The sequence below is a fragment of the Aythya fuligula genome, chromosome 1 (assembly GCF_009819795.1).
Source record: "Aythya fuligula isolate bAytFul2 chromosome 1, bAytFul2.pri, whole genome shotgun sequence".
NCBI lineage: Eukaryota > Metazoa > Chordata > Aves > Anseriformes > Anatidae > Aythya > Aythya fuligula.
Genome location: NC_045559.1, coordinates 27,638,688 through 27,661,187, shown reverse-complemented (window position 1 = coordinate 27,661,187; position 22,500 = coordinate 27,638,688). Strand labels below are relative to the sequence as shown.

General features: G+C 34.4%; 1 protein-coding gene across 1 annotated transcript in view; it reads left to right on the top strand.

Moving 5' to 3' along the window:
* FOXP2 (forkhead box P2) overlaps positions 1–22,500 on the top strand; it is a 364,439-nt gene that overhangs the window by 338,525 nt on the left and 3,414 nt on the right. The window contains exon 18 of the mRNA XM_032207520.1: positions 339–502. Coding sequence (XP_032063411.1) covers positions 339–502 — 164 coding nt within the window. The remainder of the gene's footprint in view (positions 1–338; positions 503–22,500) is intronic.

The following is a 22,500-nucleotide window of genomic DNA, read 5'->3' as shown; positions in this document are numbered from 1 at the left end:
GCATAGGGGTTAAGTGTAGTTTTAAGTCAAAAAATGATGTAAAACTAAGAAGTACTAAGAATATCGGGACATGAAATAATAATGGAAAATAATGAAACATATGTAAGAGAAATAGTAAACCAGAAATAGAGAGGCTGTTACAGCCTGAATGTGGGGAAAAAAAAAAAAAAAGAAAAACAAACAAAAAAAAAAAACTGGAAAATGAACAAAGTCCTTCTGACCATCTCTACAACTACCCAAAATGCTTTATGTGTGTACATTTCTATGTGTATGAACATTTACAAGTGGTTTGTATGTGTGAGGACTGAGAATTTTATTTTTATTCTTCATTTTGCTAGGCTGCACTGGCAGAGAGTAGTTTACCATTGCTTAGTAACCCAGGATTGATAAATAACGCATCCAGTGGCTTACTGCAGGCAGTCCATGAAGATCTCAATGGTTCGCTGGATCACATTGACAGTAATGGAAATAGCAGTCCGGGCTGCTCTCCTCAGCCTCACATGTAAGTGCGGTTAGCATACTTTCAAGAAAAAAATGCCTTAGTCTAAGAACCAATATTACTCGAAAGTGCTTTGAAACATAGGTAAGTGAAACACCTGGAACTATATATTTGAAACATATTTATATTTATATTAAAACATTTAAATAGATACATCTTCATTTACTGTGTAGTAAGATTGGTTTTAAGCTTTTTTTCTTCAAACCTCTTCAACTTACTTGCAAGCACTGAAAGTAGAACGTGCATGTTGGCATTAGTTGTAATTTTAACTGAGTCTCTAAACCATTTATGAACTGTAGTGGAGATATTGCCCATTTACATAAACCGTAAAATGCAAAGTTTAACTGTTGCCCACAGTTTACATAGAAGCCAGTAAAGTGTAACTTTTTGCCTGTCTTATAAATCAGCGTAATTACATATTCAAGTTTAATTACTGGTGCGTCTGTATTGGCAAGGTTTATATGTTATATTTTATGCAAGACTACGATTCCTATTAATATTTAGCAGCTAACTATATCATTAATTACTCTAAAATCTTTCCCCTACCATCTTTTTAATGGAGCTGAGAGAGTGGAAGTATTAAAAATTGATGTATTGTGGATTTCAGAAATGTGTCTGAAGCTTTAGAAATGCCTGGCCTTAATCAGTGGTGTCAAATGTGGCAGTTTCTTGTTTACTAAATAGTAAAACATGTATCTTGGAGGTATTGTTTCCCAGGTTATTTATATAATAATTAGCAGTGTGATATATAAGTAGACTTAGTTTTAAGTTTACTGTAGGATGATTTTTAATGTGTATATACAATTACGGTTGTAGTGTTTTCTGTATTTAAAGTAGATGATCCAATTTGCCTTTTTTAAATTCAGTTTTCTCTTTCACATTTTGAATGTTAATTTTAATTTCTGGAGTGGGATATTTAGCAGTAATGGTAATTGAGACCAAATTCTCTTTTTACTTATGCTCTGGTGTGTGGAGAATCCATTTGGATCTGACCTTTTTTAGGGGAAATGTATTACAGAGTTTTTCTTATGTTTGGCATGTTAATATATCTATGATCAAATAGAAATGTTTATTGTCATGCATTTAATTGTTTTATTGCACATTTATTCTACTTGCCTTTGAAAATAATACACTGTGAACATGAATGTATTTTATCATGTTCCAAACCATTACTTTTTCAAAATGGAAAAATTTGTCTTTTGGAAGTGTCTTTAGATGTATTAAATAATACAAAAGAAGTAATAAAACTTGAAGTAGAAAGAACATGAATATATGCTCTTGAGAGTAACACTACTCTAAAACAAGTAAAGTGAGCAATCAGACAAAAGTTTTTATATCCCATGCTTTATGCTATCAACCATGCAGTGGGTAGCTTGAGGCCTTTTACTTTTAGCAGTTCTCCTGAGTATGCTAATGCTCTCTTCCTGTATAAAATGCCATGACAATAAAACTTTAAAGAGCAAACAAGAGTTAGATCATGTGTGTTAAAAACAGCTACTTTACAGGAAAGAATGACACTTGTTATCAAAGTTGTTTTGTAAGTGTTTGGCAGAGATGTTTACATATCCTGTGTACTGTCTGGCATTCAGCTGGATAAACTGAGATGTCTGTGCATATGATTATGTAGATATGGCTACATTTATAGCTGTGTTTATAGCTACATATTGTAGCAATTCTTGCCTATAAAAACAAACAAAACCCTTGAGTTACACCCCAACTTGAGCTTTAGCCTTCCTCTCTCATTTCTATACGTTGTTTGCAAAAACTGGCCATTTCAGGACTTTTTGTGGTTACTGTTTTGAAACTGTCTACATGTTGTTTAGTTCTCGATTGAAGTAACAGAGTGTAAATGTACCAAGATACCACTGGAGAAAGAGGTTATGCTTGTTCAAGCCTTACACCAAATGTAGTGCAAGATTACTGGTCTTCTATGAGGCTGTGAACTGTCAACCAAAAGATGCATACTATGTCTGGTGTGCTACTCACTTGCTAAATGTTTGCCTTTACAATGCTTAAAGAGCATGGAAATATGAATATGAGAGAATATGAAAAAGAGAATGCGGTCTGCAAGGAATTCTGAAAAGTCATGGAAGGGAGAGGCAGGAGGCAGAGGAGCAAGAAAAAAAGAGACCTCTTCCTGCTTCCATGATCATGTTTTGCAGTGCCCCCTGTTTTTGCTAAGGTACTGTTACTTAAAATGGGAAAATAACATAGGGAAAGCACAACAGAAATAAAATAAATAGGGAATGTAGCAAAAAATGAAGAGACTTTAGACTTTACATTTCCTACACAGATTACATAATCCTGATTTAATCTTGAAATCAAAAACAGTTAATACTAGTGAATAATAGCGAAAATAACTTGTATTTTGCTGCCACAAGTAGCCACTTGTATCCTTCCCAAACGGTTCTCCCAGGAAGTCTTTCTGTTTCGCTGCTGGAGCAGTGTTCTTGGTGGTGATAATTAGTGCATTCACCTATAAAGTAGGTGGCTCTATTAGTCTCCAAGTAGGTTTAACCTGTGTCTCCTGATTCCCAGGAAAGTGTACTAGTTGCAACACCAGGAATATGCCTTATATGGAATATGCCTTTTATGGAATTTGCCAGTTACTGTCTGCCATGTTGCCAGGAATGATAGAGATGGTATTAGGGGAAGAGGCAATAGGATGTGGTGCAATTTAGGGATCAGAGCATTCATCTGGGAAAGAGCAGGGTCTAGATTCTAGATCAAGATCACAGGGGTAAATATTTATTTGGTATTAGACCATCAGCAAGAAATACAGAGAGTCCCAGTGGCAGAGTGAAAGCCAAGTACCTATGTAAGTTATGCATATAGTTGTTAGAATTGAATTCTCTATTGAATATTGAATTTAGTTTTATCAGATAAATATATACCAGTGGAAATTTCTTATTTTGGTATGTTTATATTTTTAGTTTGATAAATTAAATTTTGTATACATAATAAAAATTGCATTTGCATGTTCAGTAGTCAGTATATCTGCGCTTTAAACACGAGAACAAATCAGAGAGATTTTCTATTACTGTGTAATACCTTAGCTACTTGCCGTCAGAAAGAGAAGAAAGTTGTTCCATTCTTTGGATTTGGACCTGGTTCTTTATATTTGATTTTCAAACTCAGTGTAGTGAGAGCAATTACAGTAATCAACTTACCCATCTGTGTTTGTACGTCTAACATAGGTGGGTGAATCTGCTTACTTAGAAAATAGTCCCTGATCATTGACTAGAGAAAAACAGTAGGAATATAAATTCAACTAAATGTTAACATTCAAATGGTTAAGTGTAGTGAATCCCACAGTGTATTTAGGGCAGTGGCACTTTAAAAGCTTTCCAGTTCTTGCCTTTGTTAATGATATATGATCTGCTCTACTTCTTATGTTTCTTGAACGCTTAAATACTGAGGTAACTTTTAGATGATCAGTATAACTATGGCTTGGTAGCTAGAATATCTTGTGGGTCAAAGTAAAGCATCAGAAATCTTATGCTGCATGCTTCCCAGTTTCTATTTCTAGTTTGATGAAAGATAATTCCATGGTCCCATATGCAGCATATTACTGGTGGGATCTCAAATCCTAGATTTAATTTCTGTGTTTCAAAAGAAATCAAAGTTCTATCTGTGATTATTCTTCAAATCCAGTTTCTGGTAGGTTGATGTGGACATCAAGTGCTCCATTCTTCACTGAGAGATAAATCTTCAATGAAGAAATGCTTTGCTTATTGTGGACATGTACTGTTCAAAATTCCAGTTTCCTCTAATAGCAATTGTCAACAATCAGTGCTGAACAATTTTCTTTTTATTGAAATCAATACTTAAGACTCTGTGTCTTCATTTTTTAAAGCAATTGGCATGGGCCAGAGTTACAGGGCACTACCAGAGCACTTAAAGCATCTGTTGTCCATGTGTTCATGTTTTGGCAAATGCATCACATGGAATTCCTTTTTACTTAACTATATAAATTTGGTGGAAAAAAAAATGTAAACTGCTGATGGCAGGAAAAAAAAAAATAGTTATCAGAAAACATGGGAAATCGTAGACTGAAAAAAAATGTAGTCTCAACATAGGAAACAATAAGGTGGTTATACCATTCTGTTACAATTCACTGCAGCTCATTTAATAAGAGGAATTAATGAAGGAGAGAGGGACGTTAAATATCCTGGTGAGGTTTTGTGGAATAACGCTGTTGTCATGTTTTTCGTGCTGCTCATGCTGTATGAGAGAGTAGACTAATGACAATGCATCAATCTCATATATTCTTAATTGAATTATAAAAATAATCTAGTTCTTAACAGCAAATCCAGAATCCTGAAGGTAATGGATTTCATTTTATTTTCTAGAATTATAATTGTTGGTTGCTTTTTTAAAAGTACGATGAAAAGCAAAAGTAAGTCTTAAAAAAAATCACTTGGCAAAATGAGTTCATATAGCCTCATCTTATATGATTGTATTATGTTACTGAGTGAGCTCTGTAAGACTGGAAATATTTGAAGCCAAATGTCAGTACACATACATCCCATGATCTTTAAAGCTGTTTTTAGAAAATGTTATGTCAGGTTCTTGTGAGAAAGAATAAATAAATCATCCAAATAAACAAGAGTAATAGTCAATCTGAGATGAATGAGAAAAATGAATTTATCCCATGTCATCCTTTATCTTCAATTCTGTCTCTGAAGAGATGAGTTCCAGCCATCTGCGGTTTCAGTCACCTTTTCTTTTTTATTCTGCTGTCGTTCCCAACCTTTCTCCTTTACCTTTTCCACTCCTGCCCTGACCGGATCATTTTTCTTTGCAGTTCTATCTGCATAATCATCAAACTTGTTATTTTTATTCAAACTTTTTTATCGTTAAATTTTATTCCCAGAGGCAAATATGGTTATTCTACTCTAAGATCATTTACTTTTGAGGTCCTTCAGTTTGAAAGCATTCCATTGTCAGGTTGTTCCCATATCTGATTATTCCAGTCCCCTACTGTTAAGCTTTCACACCACTTACAGTAGGTTACCTATCATTCCAGTTTTAATCCCTTTCATTCCCTTGTTTCTTTAACTTCATAATGTTCTAGTCCTCTGTCTTTCCTTCTTTCTTTTCTTTTTCTTTTTTTTTTTTTTTGGGGGGGGGGGAGGGAGTGGGGGGGTGGAGAGGGGAGAAAGGAGCGGTGTCGTTACATTGTCCCATTTCATGATCTCTTTGCATTTACTTTGGAGGTTTGTTATGTTCTAGGAAACTGGTATGATCCAAATCTCTTCTTCATTGTATAAGACTTGACTTACATAAAAAGTAGAGGAAAATAAACTCTCAAAACACATCAGTTAACAGGAATATAAGCATTATTAAATAGGTGAGAAGCATGTAATTGAGCCAACGAATGTAGTAGCAATTGCAGTGTTTCTGAGTATCCTTGTTCATCAAAAAGACTTCGCTTAATCACATGACATTTCAACACCTGCTTAATTACACACATTTTTTATTTATTTATAAATCTTAAGGAAGATAATGGACAAAGACTTTGCAACAACTGATTTTTTTATTTTTTTTTTTTTAAGTGGAAAGAGTAAGAGCTAAGAAGCATAGGATCATAAAGGTTACAGCTTTCGTCCCAGTGAAAGAAGTTCCATTGTGAGAATAAGCAGTGGAATAATTTTGGCTTTGCCTAGCACTATAAAGCAAATGAAAGTGACAGGCAAGTCCAGCAATTCAACACTTTCTCATATTGTTTTCTTACCATTTTTTTAATCTTTACTGATTTTATGGATCATAAGACAGTGAACTTCTGAGTTGTCTGTGCCTCCTGTTATTTGTACAGAGCCAATTGTATGTAGGTCCTAATGGAAAAAATAAATAAAGATATTCTGATTAATAAGAATATTTTTCATAATTCTAATTGACATAGCTTTTCACGTGAACACTTTCATAAATATTTATATTCTCCTATTTTTTGGTCTTGCATTAATTTACTTTTCAATCAATTTTTCCTCTACATTTTGCTTTGGTTCATCAATTCTCTTATCTTTCGAGACTGATATTCCAGTCCTTTATAATTTCCTCTTTAGCTTCTTAAATGTTACATGTCTTACTTTGGATCAGTAGTTGCTATTTCTTCTTTATATTATTCCAACCCCAATTGTTGCGCTTTTGCAGTTCATTCCCAATGCTCTTGACAAAAAGATCACTCCAGAGATACAGTGCCTTCAGCTGAAAAGTGTCAGATCCCCAAAGCTTGGCTTGTAGAAGTTTGTAGGTTCCTGTGGGGTTTCACAGACTCTTCTTGGAAGCTGTATTGCTGAAAACTTTGTGGCCCTGCTGTCATGAATTTTCAGTGCGTGGATGGACAAGGTATTTATGCTTTTCACATAACGAGTATGTACAAGAAAAGGCTGCATCTTAAATATTGCTACGGATGTTAAAAATGTTTGAAGCTGTACAGTTGTGCACCTAAATCTGTCACTGATATCGTTGTGAACTTAAATTTAGTTCATAAGAGATTTTCACTGAAGTACAACACAAAAGCTGAGATGGTATTGCCATTAACAGTATATTTCTAAAACCATGTGCATAGTTTTCAATTTTATCCACTTTGCATTTGGATTTAGAGTAACTGTAATAAGCCAAATTTTTTAAAAGTAGACCCTCTAAATAATTTTTGTAGGTACATGTCCAAACTGTGTCTTTACACTTAAGTATCATGTAAACAGCCAAATAAAAGCATACAATTATAGCCAATTGGTAATGTTTATACCAGTAGTTTGATAGAGTTTTATATAATGATCCACACATTCAAGCAGAGATTCACTGAAAAATCTAGGACATCATGCTGGGTAAGGATTATTATTTGACAATTATTTAGTCCTTAGCATTTGTAGAAAACTCTTTTAAGATCTTTAAGATTAAAATTTTCAGTACAATCTTTTTTTTTTTTTTTTTTTTTTTTTTAAGAATTTATAGAAAGACCATCTCAGTGTGAAATCCCCTGTGTAGAGCCCATTAAAATAATCAAATCTCAAGATAACTAAGGGTATGATTATACCTAGTAAAGTCCATATACAAAATCAGTGTTCACAGTGTCCTGGCAAAGATCAGTTGGGAAAATGTGATTTTGGCATCTAACAGTAGTCTGTGATTTAAAACACTACTGGGAATGCATATGTATAACACTGACCCTTATACAATTTCTCAGAGGGTTATAGTTGTAGTATTCTTCAGGCCTTCCAATTGTTTTCTCCAACTAAATAGCAATATTTAATGTATTTCTTAAATTAGGCCAAACAAACCTAGTAGTATTCCTCCTTTACCCAGACTTACCAAGTTCATTTGTTCCACTGTATCTATTAATAGCAGTTTAATGATGTAACACAGCCTTTGTATGATCACTGCCTCTCACTAACCCTTTTCAAAGACATCCATAAGCTTGTGGTTGAGATGAATAAGGGGAAATGTTTCTTTGACGCAGTATTATATTATGATAATAGTATTCTTAGTAATTAGGGGCTTCCCCCAACTTTTTTATTCATTCCCTATATCCCCCCTTCTCTTGTTTCCTTGCAAATTTGGCATTATCAGTCATCACAGCTGAAAAATGTTCTCTGAGCTTTTATCTTCTCCTGTTCTAAGAAAACAGGAAATAAGACTCATGTTGTGTGTAACCATGTCATACAACTTCTTCCTAAATTTATGATAGTTCATCTCAAATCTGAAAGCCATTACAGAACTTCATTCATTTCATGGTAAGCCATATTCCAATTTCCAAATATATTCTAATTTAGTTTTACTGGTATATGTTCTATCTTATATAGTCTTTCTCGCTCTTACTGTTTATTTAAGTGTGTTATAGTGAGAACACTGAACTTTGAGTCTTCATTTTGGTAGGCCATGCAGGCTTTTTCTGATATGGTAGGCTGTTCATTCTCATTATCTTTCTGTGGGCTGTTCAGTAAAACTACTGTTTGGATTTATTTTCATGCACAGGTGGTAACTGAGTTGTTTGAAGTATTCCAGACATAGTTGCATATAGTGTTTCTTCTTCCTGTCTTTATGGGGAAAAACATTTTAGCTAAATTTAGCTTGACTATTGTAGCTTATTTTTACAGTACAATATTAAAAGACAGGCTGGGGATGCTGTTGTGGTAAGGTCTGTACAAAGGCAAAACAAAAAGGATTTTCAAATCCCTGCCCCATCTCTTGCAGTCTTCAGGTAGTAATTGAATTGTTTAATTTTTGAAAAACATCTTCAGATACAGTTTGAATAGAAGCTATATATTACTTACACTGCTCTTACACCACTATCCTCATTTCAAATAGCATCTTGCTTTGTTTAGAGAAGTCTGACACAATGCCAGTTGGCATTAGACTGACCTTTTGGTTTCATGTACTTATAGTGAAACCATGACTGGTAACAGTGAAATTGCCTTCAGATGAGCACCCATCAAGTAGTGTTTGGTCTGTTACTATGAAGGTTGTTTTGTTCTTGTTGTCATTAAAGAAATTGTTGTTTTTCTATCCACCTGGACTTGCTAGAAATACAATTTAAAATATAATTTTATTTTGTAGTTAGATATTTATAGATGGAGTAATGAACAATGTATTGCACTGTATATACTACTTTAGGCTGGAACGTACTCCTCTGTGAAGCAGAATTCTGCATTAAGCATAGGCCAAAGTAAGCACAGTTCCTTTGATAAGACCACAAAGGGACCTCTGTGGACAACAAATGTCAAAAAAGGCACAATAGATACATTTAAAAACAAAATCAAAAACACCCAAACAAAAATAACCAACCTTGGGAATAAAAATAATCAATGAAAACTCATTTCTTATAATCAGGGTGACCAGTCAGTGTAGATCCTGATTCTCATGTGACTCTAAAAGGATATAGATAGACTGTCAGAAGAAGGCTGTAACAGTGGCAAATCTCAAACAGCAGAGACATGGGAGCAAGTGAGGCATCAGGGTCTTAAGATGATGTCTTGGCCACATCATCTTGGGTCTTATTTGTGTGCTCAGCCTGGCTTTGTTCTTCAAGAAATGATGAGACCAGTGGGCAATCCATGCCATCTATCTGTATACTGTTCTCCCCACTCCTTGGCTGTGCTAATTTAGTAGAGAGATTGGCCTTTGCTGAAGACCAAGGAGGAACTATAAATAGGTTTATTAGTTGAGAGGAGAGAAACTGAATGGGGAAATAAGTCTTCAGAAAGCTGTTGTAGGGAAGATGGGAATGAACTTTTCTGTTAGGAGTAGGGCAAGAAGTAATTGATTAACATTTCAGCAAGGAAGATGCAGGCTAGCCACCAGAAAAAGAAATACAAACCTTTCTGACTGTACGATAGAGAAGTGCTAATATACATACTAGCACAAGGAGACTGATACTATAAGCTTCTGAGAATAAATCAGAGAAGCATCTGTGAGAAGTGTTTTAGGTATAAATGATTCTGTTTTGGGCTACAGGAAGGGGATGAAAAGACAACATGACCTCTTGAGGTCTTCCAATCTTTTATTTTATTTTTATGATATATGTGAAAAGTAAGTTTTTTTTTCAGGTATGCCATTTCTTAGTAGAGGCTGGCTGAGACTGACTGAGTCCATTTACTTTGTAATTTGAAAGAGCTGTCATACTTAAGTATCTTTAAGCACTCCTAGTTTTAAGATTGAATGAACCTTGGCCTTACAGAAAAATATATAGTGAACATAAGATTGAACTAACGTGAGAAATGTCAGCTAGGGCAGTGAAGACAGTCCTACACAGGTAAGTTTGACCCATTTGTCCCTGCTGAGTGTGACATGCAGATGTACTTGTTAAATGCTGTCATAAGTTATTTTACAAAAAGCAAAAAGCTGAAAAAAAAAAAAAAAAAAAGCTGAAGAGATGGCCATTCTCCAGAGTTGTCCTGGAAGGCAAAGCTAGTTTCAGTTCAAGTTGTAGCTCTTAAACACTGAAGAAAACAAAAAATCTTCAAGAAACTTAATATATGAGAAGGAATCATTCTGGTAACACCCCGCTGAAAGAATTATCATCAAGCTTACCTGTGAATTAAGATTTTTGATGAACACTGTCCATAAAGTAAATTGTACCGGGCCTAGGTACAAGTGTAATGCTACTTAATCTCTTGCTGTTGCTTCATAACAAAATTTTCAGGTTACACTGTGGAAAAACATTGTTTAGCTTATAAAAACCCACAAAAATGTGTTGGAAGTTTTATATAGGCTGTATGTATATTAAGATCTTTATATATATATATATATATATAAATATTTATATGTCTATAAAGTACAGTTCAAATTCTTTTCATGATTCACTGAATAGCCCTCCAGATTTTGCACAGAGAACACTTGCCTGCTCTAATCTGTGAATAACAGATACTTAGTTGTTGCTGGTAAAAATTGTATCCTTTACACAAAAACTTAAAACTTCACAACCATTAGGTACTACAGAACATGGCAGATATATAACCTCTTTTCTTACAATTTGTTACGATTTGTTGTTTTCAAGCCTGCTCTTTTTGGATTGTTGTTCAACAACTCCCCAAAAATTCAAACACTCACATTTCTAGTATATCATCATTTTCCTTTCAATTTTATCTTAAAATTTTCTATGTTCTTTCTTCCTAATCCTTTTCTTTGTTTAGCATGTTAACTTTTGACGTTTGAACCGCATGCAGTGGAGTTCTTGAAAGACATTAGAGGCCTGTGCCTTAAGGTAAATTCTAGTCAAGTTTCTACTTTTTGTGGTTCTGTTGCAGAGAAGATGCATTTATTTAGGCACCAAAGGAAGCAAGCTAAAGTCAAAGCTGAGAATTTTGGTCACAGTCATTAGAATCAGAAAGTATATATTAAAGTCATCTTCTTAATCAGACCTTCATTCCTAAATATTCTAATTCAGTAAGGGCTAATTGTGCATGAGTTTTGAGTTGCATTTGAAATTGAAAGAAAATATATTGCTAATATCAGTTTTCCAGTAAGATCCTCTCTTTCACTGCAGGAAAAGCAAAGATTTCATATGATTATTTTTTTTAATTAGTATTATTAGCATTCATAGCTGATAATATATCTGTGCAGATCAGGTATCCCTACTGGGATACCTGACATACCATAAACCTTGGCATTTTATTGTCAAGTTTAAATATTATTATTATTATTATTTATTAATATTATTTAAATATATTATTATTGTTATTTTTATTTTCATTATTTTTAAAGACCTAATAAATTTATTATCAATTTCATTAACAATTTTTAATCAGTTACCTTTTTTGTTGCTGTTGTCTGCTTTTTTTTTTTCCTTAAAGGAAAGTTGTCATGTGGAAATCAACAAATCTATCAGTTACTTAAGTTCTTTATTCTATACAAATTTATTTTTACAATGCTAATTTTTTAAAGGAAGTGTGAGGTCATTTGAGGCTTTGCTTTTTAAATTTTCAACTTTTTTTCAAATCTGATTCATTATTATAAAGCTAAAATTCTTCAAAAGCTTGTTTTACATTTGCCTTTTCACTCTCATTTGCCACCAATATTTTTCTTTAATTTTGCTTAGAAACCACAAATTTTATGTCTCTAATTTAAGTGAACCAGTATGCGTTTTGATGTGGTTGTACAGAACCAAACTGATAGAGAAAGATGTGCCAGAACACTATCTACAACCATTTTAGGAATAAATTTATTGGTGTGTTTTGTAGATACAGCACAAAATTGCCCCTGAGTTGGGACGTGCTATGATATAGAAAGGAAAAAGGAGAGGTTTGCTTATAATCTCTATGAATTAATGGCTGGTTTGTTTCTGTGGTATGAGGGTCAGTATCTGTTAGAATATTTTCCTATAGAGTAATGGTAAATGGCATGTCAGAATTCTTAAATGCTTATATGTTTTAATTCTATTAAATAATATTATCCCAATGAGTTGTATAACTTACTGATGATTCTGAATTTTTTTTTAGCGGTATCCTTGTGCTTTTTTCTTTATCATGAGAAGAAATTAGTAGTGGGATAACTGTAGTGATAAAGTGATAATGAAAGATGCCATATTAAATCAGTTGACCCTTAATTATGTGTAAGGATAAAGTGTGAACATTTGCTTTTATTCTGTATTTTACCTATTTCTATATTTCTAATATATCACTTTAACTCATGTTTCCAAGCTGTTGATTTTTCTGTGTTGATTTTAGTGGCAGATAAGTCAAATCATTTCAAAGCACTCTTATTTAATGTTTCCTTCTACAGAAATGTATACCATGCCATAGGTCGCTTTTGTTGTTCTTTCTTGCTTTTGAGATGAGTAATAGCTAAGAGGTAATCAACTACCTTGAATATACTAGTTGAAGTATGCTACCTGGTATAACTATATAAACATGTTTCATTAAGTACTTAAAGAGGATTTATAAAAAAGATGGAGAGTGACTCTGACCAATCAGATAATGACAGGACAAGGGGGAATGGTTTTAAAATAAAAGGGGAAATTTAGATTAGAGGTTTGGAGGAAATCTTTCACTCAGAGGGTGGAACAGGTTGCCCAGAGAGGTTTTGGATGCCCCATCCCTGGAGGTGTTCAAGACCAGGTTAGATGAGGCCCCGAGCAATCTGGTCTAATGTGCCATCTATAACGGGGGGGTTGGAACTAGATGATCTTTGAGGTCCCTTCCAACTCGAGCTGTTCTATGACATACTGGCTTTGGACTTCTTCAGAAGAGGTGTCACTGAAGAATTCCTAACAACACATTTCCTGAGCACTTACAGTAAATAGATACATATAGGTAGTATATTTTTAATTGTATTTGTCAACAATAGATTGATCTGCCATGGATTGTCTACTTTCTTAGTTTTCTCACATTTACTTTTAGCTATGACTGATACATAATTTTGTTAATTCTGTTTATCTATTCTTTTATATTAATAATTATATTAAAAGCATAAATCAAATGTAGGATCTTAGAGAATTCTCACTGTTAACTTCCATGTGAAATAATCTTTTGTTCTTCTTTTATCTTTTTATTATTGGCAGAATTTTACCTCTAATTTTAGTAAGAGTTAGATTTTTGAGGTTTCTCATGGGAATTTGCTAGTAAAAATATATCAATCAGATCTCCTTGTTTATTGTTGTATTGCACTCAGAACCCTCAAAGGGCAAGTAGAATTAGTGGCCTTATATATACTTGTTATTCCACCTCATTTGTCTGGAAGAAAAATATGTGTTTCAAAATGTGTGTCACCTCTGGTTATTCCTTCTCCACAAGCATTCTGTCAGATGCATTGTATGTTTCACTTACATCTGGTGTGAGTAAACTTCACAAGTGAAATGTTGGCCCTAATGAAGTCAAGGGGAATTTTGCTGTTGACTTAAATGAGATCTGGATTTCATTCCAAGAAATCATTTGTCTTCATATCTGTGGCTTTTTCTCATTTCTTATTCCACCTTCAGTCACTCCTAATCTCCATCTGATATTTCTTGTGACCGCTTACAGCCACACTTCTCAATTTTAGTTCATTAAAATCTTTTTCTCCAAATAAAAAGCTCTCAGATCTGCAATCTTTGTATAAATTTTCAAATATCTTATGAAGTCTTAGCAAAATTGCTAAAGTTGAAATCTGGAACCTTTTTGTCTGTAGCATAGAGCAAGAAGATATTTTCTTGGTTGTGGCAGAACTAAATGGCAATGTCGTCTTAGCCAGTAAGTTTCTAGGTTTTTTGTTGTTGTTGTTACTTTATTATTTTTTTTCCTGTAATAGAAGTGTAATGTCTTAATATTTTCTGCTCTTTATGTTCCAGTGAAATCCAAAAGGTACAGGTAAAATAAACCTTTTCTTTGTGGGTTTTTGTTATTGTCTTCTTAACTGTTTTTACGTCCATTTCAGACACTGTATTTCTTGTAGCATATTCTTCTCTTTAAAATAGTACCATGTGGTCACTTCACATTTCCAGATAACGAGTATCTTCGTGCTATCCTCCTCCCTCTGATATTTGAGATGCATAAGTACTCAGGGAAACTTCTCTCTGCTATGTTCATGCTAGCTCTTCACTAATTAGTAATTGTTTTTGCCTTTTACTCTGGCCTTCCATTTGCCACTCCTGGGTAGCATATGATTTTCTTTATTTCTTCTGGAATATAAGAATATGCTGGGACCTACCATGTTAACAGCTTTATTAATGTCATAGAGGATGGACTGTTCTCTCATCAAATTTGCAGATAATATAAATTGGGGGGAACAAAGGATATGTGTAAGGATACGATAGCAATTCGTAGGAACCTGGATGAGTTGAAGGACTTGGCCAAGAGAAACTTCAGGAAAAGCCTAAGCCCTGCACTCAGAAAGGAAGATTCCCTAGTGATGGACACTGGGATTGTCTGACTTGGGAGCAGCTCTGATAAAGACCTGGGGATGTTGGCAAAGAGCAAGCTGAGCGTGAAACAGCATAGATACCTAGTAGCGGAAAAGATCAGCACCATCCTGGGATGTATTAAGAGCAGTAGAGAGCTAAGAGACTGAGGAAAATGATTATCTTCCCCTGCTCAGCACTCATAAGACCACATCTGGAATACTATCCCTAGTTTTGGTACCTCAGATGTGGGGAAAAAAAAATACATAATAGAACTCAAGTGTCTTAATACCACCAAGGTAGTTGGTACTAGCAGCACTTGCTCAATGAGATGCTGAGGGAGCTGGCCTTGACCAGCCTGGAGAAAAGACAGCTTTGGGGTGGACCTGATTATCAGTACCTACTAGGAAATTAGAAAGAGGATGGAGCCAGGCTCGTTACTGTGGTGCATGATGGTAGGCTGAGAGACATAGGCATAAGTTAAAATGAGATATTCAGACTGTGTGTAAAGAGAACTCTTTCCTCATAAGAATGGTAAGTCAGTCATTAAGGTGGTTGCCAGAGATATTGTATAGTCTCCAGCCTATCCTCAGAAGTTTTCAAGACCCAAATGGGTAAAGTCCTGAGCAAACTGGTGTTGACCAAAAAGCTGTGTCTTTGGCAGGAGGTTAACAGAGATATTCTGATGCTCCTTCTGACCTAAATTATTCTGTGATCTTAAAGTGAGTATATCTTCATAAAGACACACACACACTGAGCAGAAGCAACCAATCTTATTAGCAACCAAGCTCAAAGAGAAAGATGCTTTGGGTTTTGTGTTACAGACACCAGTAGAGTCATATCAGGTGCTTATTGAAGAGATGGATGTTACAAATGTCAGTAACAACTGAGTGTACATCTTCTTAGAGGTACAGAAAAAAAAAGAAAAGTTGTGTGTACAGGGCCAGTTTTGTGCAGATGGTGGTGATGGGGGTTGATCTTTTCCTTTCCCTAACAGGACTTACCAGCCTTTTATTTTAAAATATTAGAGGGGGAAGCATGAAGAACTGTAGATTATGTTAGGCATTGGTGAAATTTTATCAGTCAGTATAAATTAAATAGGAAAGCTGGTCTTTAGTTGTACAAGTTTTAAAGACAGTAATAGATTTATCCAAACTCATTCTTACTTGCTCCTGCACCTTGATGTGCCAGAGGCACCTTGTGACCGTAGATCATTAATTCTGTCTTATGCTGTCTCTCCAGTGATGAACTAAAAATGACAAACTTTAGTGGCATAACTAGTTATTCCAATGCACTTATCTGCTGTAAAAGTCTGCAGTCGTGCCTGCCATGCTGCCAGCTATGGCCATTGCCCCTCTTTTCCATCTTAATACCAAGTCAGTTCAACTTCAAATTCCTCCATGATAGACTTGAATTTCTTAGTAATTAATAAGATAATAGATATGGAAAGTATATTTTGAAGGTATTTAGCTTCCAGTACATAGTTTCCAGTATATTGTATCTTTACTTCAACCTTAGTGAAGTGAGGTAGTGCACCCACAGCTGCCTGACAGGGAGACATGACAATAGGACCATCCTCCCTTTCTTACTTGAAGCTAGGGATTAGTATATAAGCATTATTTTACGTATTTACATAATAGCACTTCAGTGTTTCAGTATATGTGATAAATACATAGAGGAAGTGATTCCTGATGTTCAAGGAAAAATAATAATGGATTCTGTGACAGCTGTAGCATTACTGAACTTGTATTTAATTACTCATCTAATATGCTTTTTTCCTTTTTCAATATTTGGATTAATATCTCCCTAAATGGTTGTACATAAGCATGACAATAAACAGCTCACTTCTTAAGAAAAATAATAAACTTTTTTTAATAGCATGAAATTGTGAAGAGACATGTATTGAATAGAAGTAGATATGTTGAAAATACTGTAGGATTTTAGGATTTGTCTCCTTTTGCCTGTTGAAGCAAAATATAAGAAAATATAAGAAAAATATAATTCAAATTCAGAAACAGTTGGTTTTTTGTTTTTGTTTTTAAACTGCTACAGGGTATTCTGCGGATCTAGAGATGGTACTAGCAAGATAAGATGCAGCTTTCTCTGAGGAAATGCTAGTCCAGATCTTCTAGGGAAAACAACTGTTGTGGTTTTTTTTGTTTGTTTACTACATCTGTAATATAGTGGTTGTTATTTCCCAAATAATATTTGGTGGTTTTTGTTTAAGAAAAGTCTATAAAGATAGCTTTAAAAAAAATAGTGATCTGAAAGAGAAGTTAAATAAGCCTGTGAGAGACTTGAAGACATGATCTAATTTATTGTCCTTTATGCTATTGCATACCAGAGAAAGAAACTCCCTGGTGTTACTGGCTGCCTAAGTCACTATAGCAATACAAAAAACTTCCATTTGTAACATAATTAAAAGTAAGTAAAATAAATCACCCTTTAATGATTTTAGACTGATTATTGCAACCCTTCCATGGAATAGAAATGCACTGAAATATCTTCAAAAATTACATGACTTGCTACAGAACATGGTATATGGCTACGAAGCTCACACGCAGACCCATTGAGCTAGTTAACTTTTCTCTCTCAACATCTACTACCTCTTCAATACAAAGCCAAGGACAAAGTCTTTTCAATGCCTGTCATTACATTGACTTAAGTGTCTGAGAGACTGCATCTGTCTTGATCTTCCTATAGTACTTTCCTTTAAAAGATTCTAGCATAACATTAACGATTTTGGGTTGTCAACAGTGTTCAGAAGACCCAGAGATAACCTGTAGAATTTGTTCCACTGAGAAGTCTGAAGCAGTTGTAGTACTCACTTCCCTGGCTGCTTTCAGGATGAAACGCTGAACCCCTTTCCCTTTCATACACATGAGCAGTAAAATAATTGTTTTCCATCCTATAGAATGGGATGAAAGAAATACAAGGAAAATAAAATTGTTATATCTCTATTTTGGTAGATTGCTCAGATTTGCTGTGGTAACTCAGTACTGATTGTTACAAAAGGCATTTTCTGATTTTGTATTTCTTCCAATGGAAAGTTGTGTTTTCTGTTCAAAGCCTGGAATAAGAACATGTATTTCTACTACTCTAGTCCAACCTTGTTTATTGTAATCATTTGTATTTTGCTGCCCTGTGTTCTCACTGCTGTTTTGCTGGTGTTTGTTTCCCCTTGCATTAAAACTGATGTGATGTGAAACCTCTATAGAAAACATGCTATCCATAATTGAAAATATTGTATCAAGTATCTTCTTGTTGACACCAGTTCAACTCAATTTAATTAAGAAATCATGTTCTTGGTTATAGGATCTGGTTGTTTTCTTGTCAGCAACAGCATGCGTTATAACATTTAAAAGTTGAATGTAACACTTGTTTTGTTGCTATTGCCTAGATTTTAGCAGGATTTTAGTAGCTATAACACTGTACAAGTTCTCCCACGGCAAGATTAGGTTAATCTTGTGCAAAATTCAAAAGACACTTATCACATGACTCATTGTGGGCTTTAGGAATTTGGCTTGGTCTCTAAATATTTGGGAGTTACTTTATACAATCCTTCTTAGAAGATATTTATCCGTCAGCTTCCTGTTATCTTTTTCCTTTGAAGCCTGAAAGCTCTTATCTGGCAGTCTACAGATAGTCTTGATGAGACCCTTGTAAGTGTCCAGCAACTGCTACCTGTCTCTTGGCACCTGGCAGTTGTTCCAGTTAAATGCTGTAAATTACTGTCCTTAAGGATATAGTATGGGTCTCAGAACACGAGAACTGGAAGTTGTAGTTTGCCAGTTTCAAAAGGGGAGAGCAGAAATCTCTGTAAAGCTGTAAAGCATGCTGAAAGCCTTAATGGCATGCGCAAGAGCGAATGTCTGAGGCAGTGACGAAGACAGAGGGACATCACATTCTTTGAATTATGGGTGAGGAAGATGTATTCTGAAGCTCTGCAACGTATTGGAATCTTTTTTTAATACTTAAAAAGATCTGTCACAGAGTTTAGTTTTGAAAGTGCTGGGGTACAAAAAATTGTCTTAAAACAGTAGATTCACCAATATTAAAGGAGGTGACCTATGGAAATGACTCTGCTCATTTATTTATGTTTTCATCAAAAAGCTTTTTGAAATAATTTAGAATCACCATACTTTTCTGTTATTGCTATGGACATCTCTTCTCTTGTTATGCAGCATTGTAAATCTTGAACTCTGGTGGAGATACAGGTTGTTGGCACTTGTTTAATACAAGACATCTATTCTGATGAAGCCTTTCCAATATGATATAGTAATAATACATTGCTAAGTGATTACCTTATCATCCCTTTATCATACAGAAGAGATAGCAAGGACTGAACTCAATTGCTCAATGTGTCTAACCTGTTCATAAAGGCCCCTAAGGATGGGGACTCCAAGGCTCCCCAGGCAACCAGTGCTTCGCTGTCTGTGCTAATTTCTAACTCCGACATTTGATTTGTACTTGCTGTAGCCTAAGACTTTTTATTTTATTTTTTATTTTTTTAGCCTGTCTTCATAGAACAGTATGTTCTAAACCTCTACCTGGATTTTCTCTTGTTTGACATCTCGTATTTGACATCTCATTGTCTTCACTGATGTCCTTGCATTAGATAAAGTTTTTTTAAGATCATCTTCTGTGTCCTCTAGGTCATTAATAAATATGCCGGCTAGTTCTGAACCAAAGATTGGGTCATCAAGGAACCATACTCATCTTAGAACACAAATTCCAGTTATGTAGTAGTTTTCATCAGAAGTCTGTAAGCTATGACCTGTTGACTATTTGAATAGCACAGTTATTAATGAAAAGACACAATGCATAAATACTTCTTCAGAATTTGTTTAAATACTCAGCACTTCGCATGGGAATATACAATAGTATACTGTTCTAATTGTTTAATAGATGGGTGGCACAATTTTGCAGATAAAAATATTTTAATATGTATCTATTTAAGAACAGACATGTTCATATTAGTTGCATAATACAACATACCAATCCCAGTATTCTGCTCTTTATTCATGATAAATATATTGGGACTGAAAGTCTTTGAGATAAGAACACATTGAGCAATTTATAAAATTGGGTGTTCAAATCACATTTTGAATATGGTAAAACAACAACAACAAACAAACCAGCCAGGCCTTTTTTGGTTTTCATGGGTATTTTGTATAGTTGCTTCCTCCTTAGAACATACATAAAATATTAGACATGGAAGATCCATTACATCTCTATCCAACATGCTTTAACTTTGCCCCATCTTTGATTTCAAAAAACAAATTCTAAAGTTGAGCTTCAAGAGCCTATATGTTTTTATTTGTGGTTATACTTCCAGAAAGACACATTTGTATGGCAATGTTTTCAGGAAGCTGTGCTCTTTAAGGTGCTGGTAGAAAAGCCTATGGTTTTGTTTGTTTTGAATGGATGAGTGGAGTACTTGATTTTGGTCTTGATTTACTGTTGATCTGGATGAAAGCGTAGTTGAATAAATGAACATCTTTATGTCCTCATTAGTCTTCTAAGCTATTAATTCCACATACTGATCATCAAAATAATCTTTGAACTGTTCATACAAAAAAAAATAAAAATAAAAAATGTCCTTAACACTCAAATTACATCACAAGAGAAACTAGTATCTTAACCTGTAATCTGTAATATGTTTTAATGGACATTTCTTGTTATCCTCCCTGTTTGCACAGTGGCTGCGCTCCAACCCCAGAAATGTAATAAATACATCTGGGACAGCACACTAACAGAACTGAACTAATTTGGTAAAAAATAAATTAAAAAAATCTGGTCAGATTTATTTTTTTTAAATGCACAAAGGAAACCATATCAATGAAGGAATCTGCTCAATATATCAATGCACAACATTCAGTGACTAGGGAGCTACATGGGGGACAGAATATTGCAATAATACTGTTTACAATATGTGATGAATATGATATTATATCATGATTAAAAATGTTGAAAACTTATATCAAAAACTTTGTCACCATTCTGAAGAAAAAATATGAAATTTGAAGCTTAAATGGAGTTCTGAAGTTCTCTTCAGCACTTATAAATATTTGAGAAAGGTACAAAAAAAAAATTAATCAAATCCCTAAATTTTGAAGGCACATAGTTATGTGCAATGTCATAAAAAGGGATGAATGTTTTTTTCTCTTTATTCCAGAAGACACTTTTCATATGCTTTTCAGTGATAAAAATCACTGCTAAATGTCTCTGTTCCCTTACAACCTGTCTTCCAAACAAACAAGAAAAAAGCTTAGCTGACTGAAACACCTTGTTGCCTGTGGGTCCTAATAGGTGTATTCAAATTTGTTACCTTCTATGCTGAGGGTAGATACTGCATGACCTTAGCTTCCCATAGGCTGTTCTAAGCCTCGGGTGTCTGCTGGAAACATTGCAATAGCGAGACATTAAAGGTTAGTCTTAGTTTCCATTTCTACTTCCTTATGGCAGGGTAGACTTTGCAAGGAAAATCAAGCAGTATATCTTATTCTTCATTATTGTGAAGAGCAGTTACTGTGTAGTAGCAGGGTGGGTACTGACTCAGATAGTAATCCAGTAATCCTTGGATCTTTGTCTTGCATTCTAGCTATAAGGAAGTTATGTTACAGCTGACTGATAAATATTTGTTCAGTACATGTTGTATACTCCACCATTGAGGCTGTACCTATATACAGTACGACTAGTTATTGTTTTATCTTATTTCATTTTGTAAATTAAGAGCTTTACTGTGTGTCTACTTCAACCAAGAGAAAAATAATCTTTTATATTTTTATTTGGTTTTGTCAATTCATTTTTTTTTAATTATTCTCCTAATGGTGAGAGCTGAAGCTATTCTGCTTTAATTCAAGACATAGATACATATGCTAAGAATGCTAGAAAAACAACATGGGAATAAAAGTGCTAATAATATATTGGAAAAAAAATAGTTTTGTTTTAGCAAGAATTTAAAGGTTTAAAGATTTAAAGATCCTTACTTTGCATGCCTAAATAAAAATCACATGCTCTTAGCATTCTGTAGATATCAAATTCAGAATTGAATCCAGATGAGTTCATTCCTTTTCTTCTTGTTAACCCATGCATCTGTGAATGCATAGATGCAGATGTTCTTATAAAATTGGAAAGTGCATACTAAAACTTCAGAAGCTTGTCATACTATCCTTTACAGAATTCCTCACCAAAAGAAGAATGCTGCTACTGTTACTAATTTGTATTTTATCTTGGTTATGTATTTGAAACATAATTCAGGTTACTTTAAATTACTAGTTGATGGTGATGGTATTTTTGTTTTTCCTAATGCAACAGTTTAAAATTCTTTATTGTTTTTAATAGCAACTTATTTCCTTTTTTTTCCAAACCATACTACTGCTTGGTGTATAGTAGTGTTGATGTACAAGAAGTACATTTAAATACACATTTTGTTCTGAAGCCCACTGAGTTTAACCCAGGTTGTTTCCCCATAAACTGCTGGGTTGCAATTAGAGCTGTAAACACCTTGCAGCATCTGAGCTTTTTATTATGATTTTTAAAATCTCTGTTGTAGCAGGACATGGATATAAAATTCCATTTCATCCTGCTGTCCTAAAGACTCCATACTTTCATCCCCATCAGCAGAAATGCAGCTGTATATCAGGTGCTCTTGCCTGCCAGCAATTGTCTGTCTCTGTGCAAT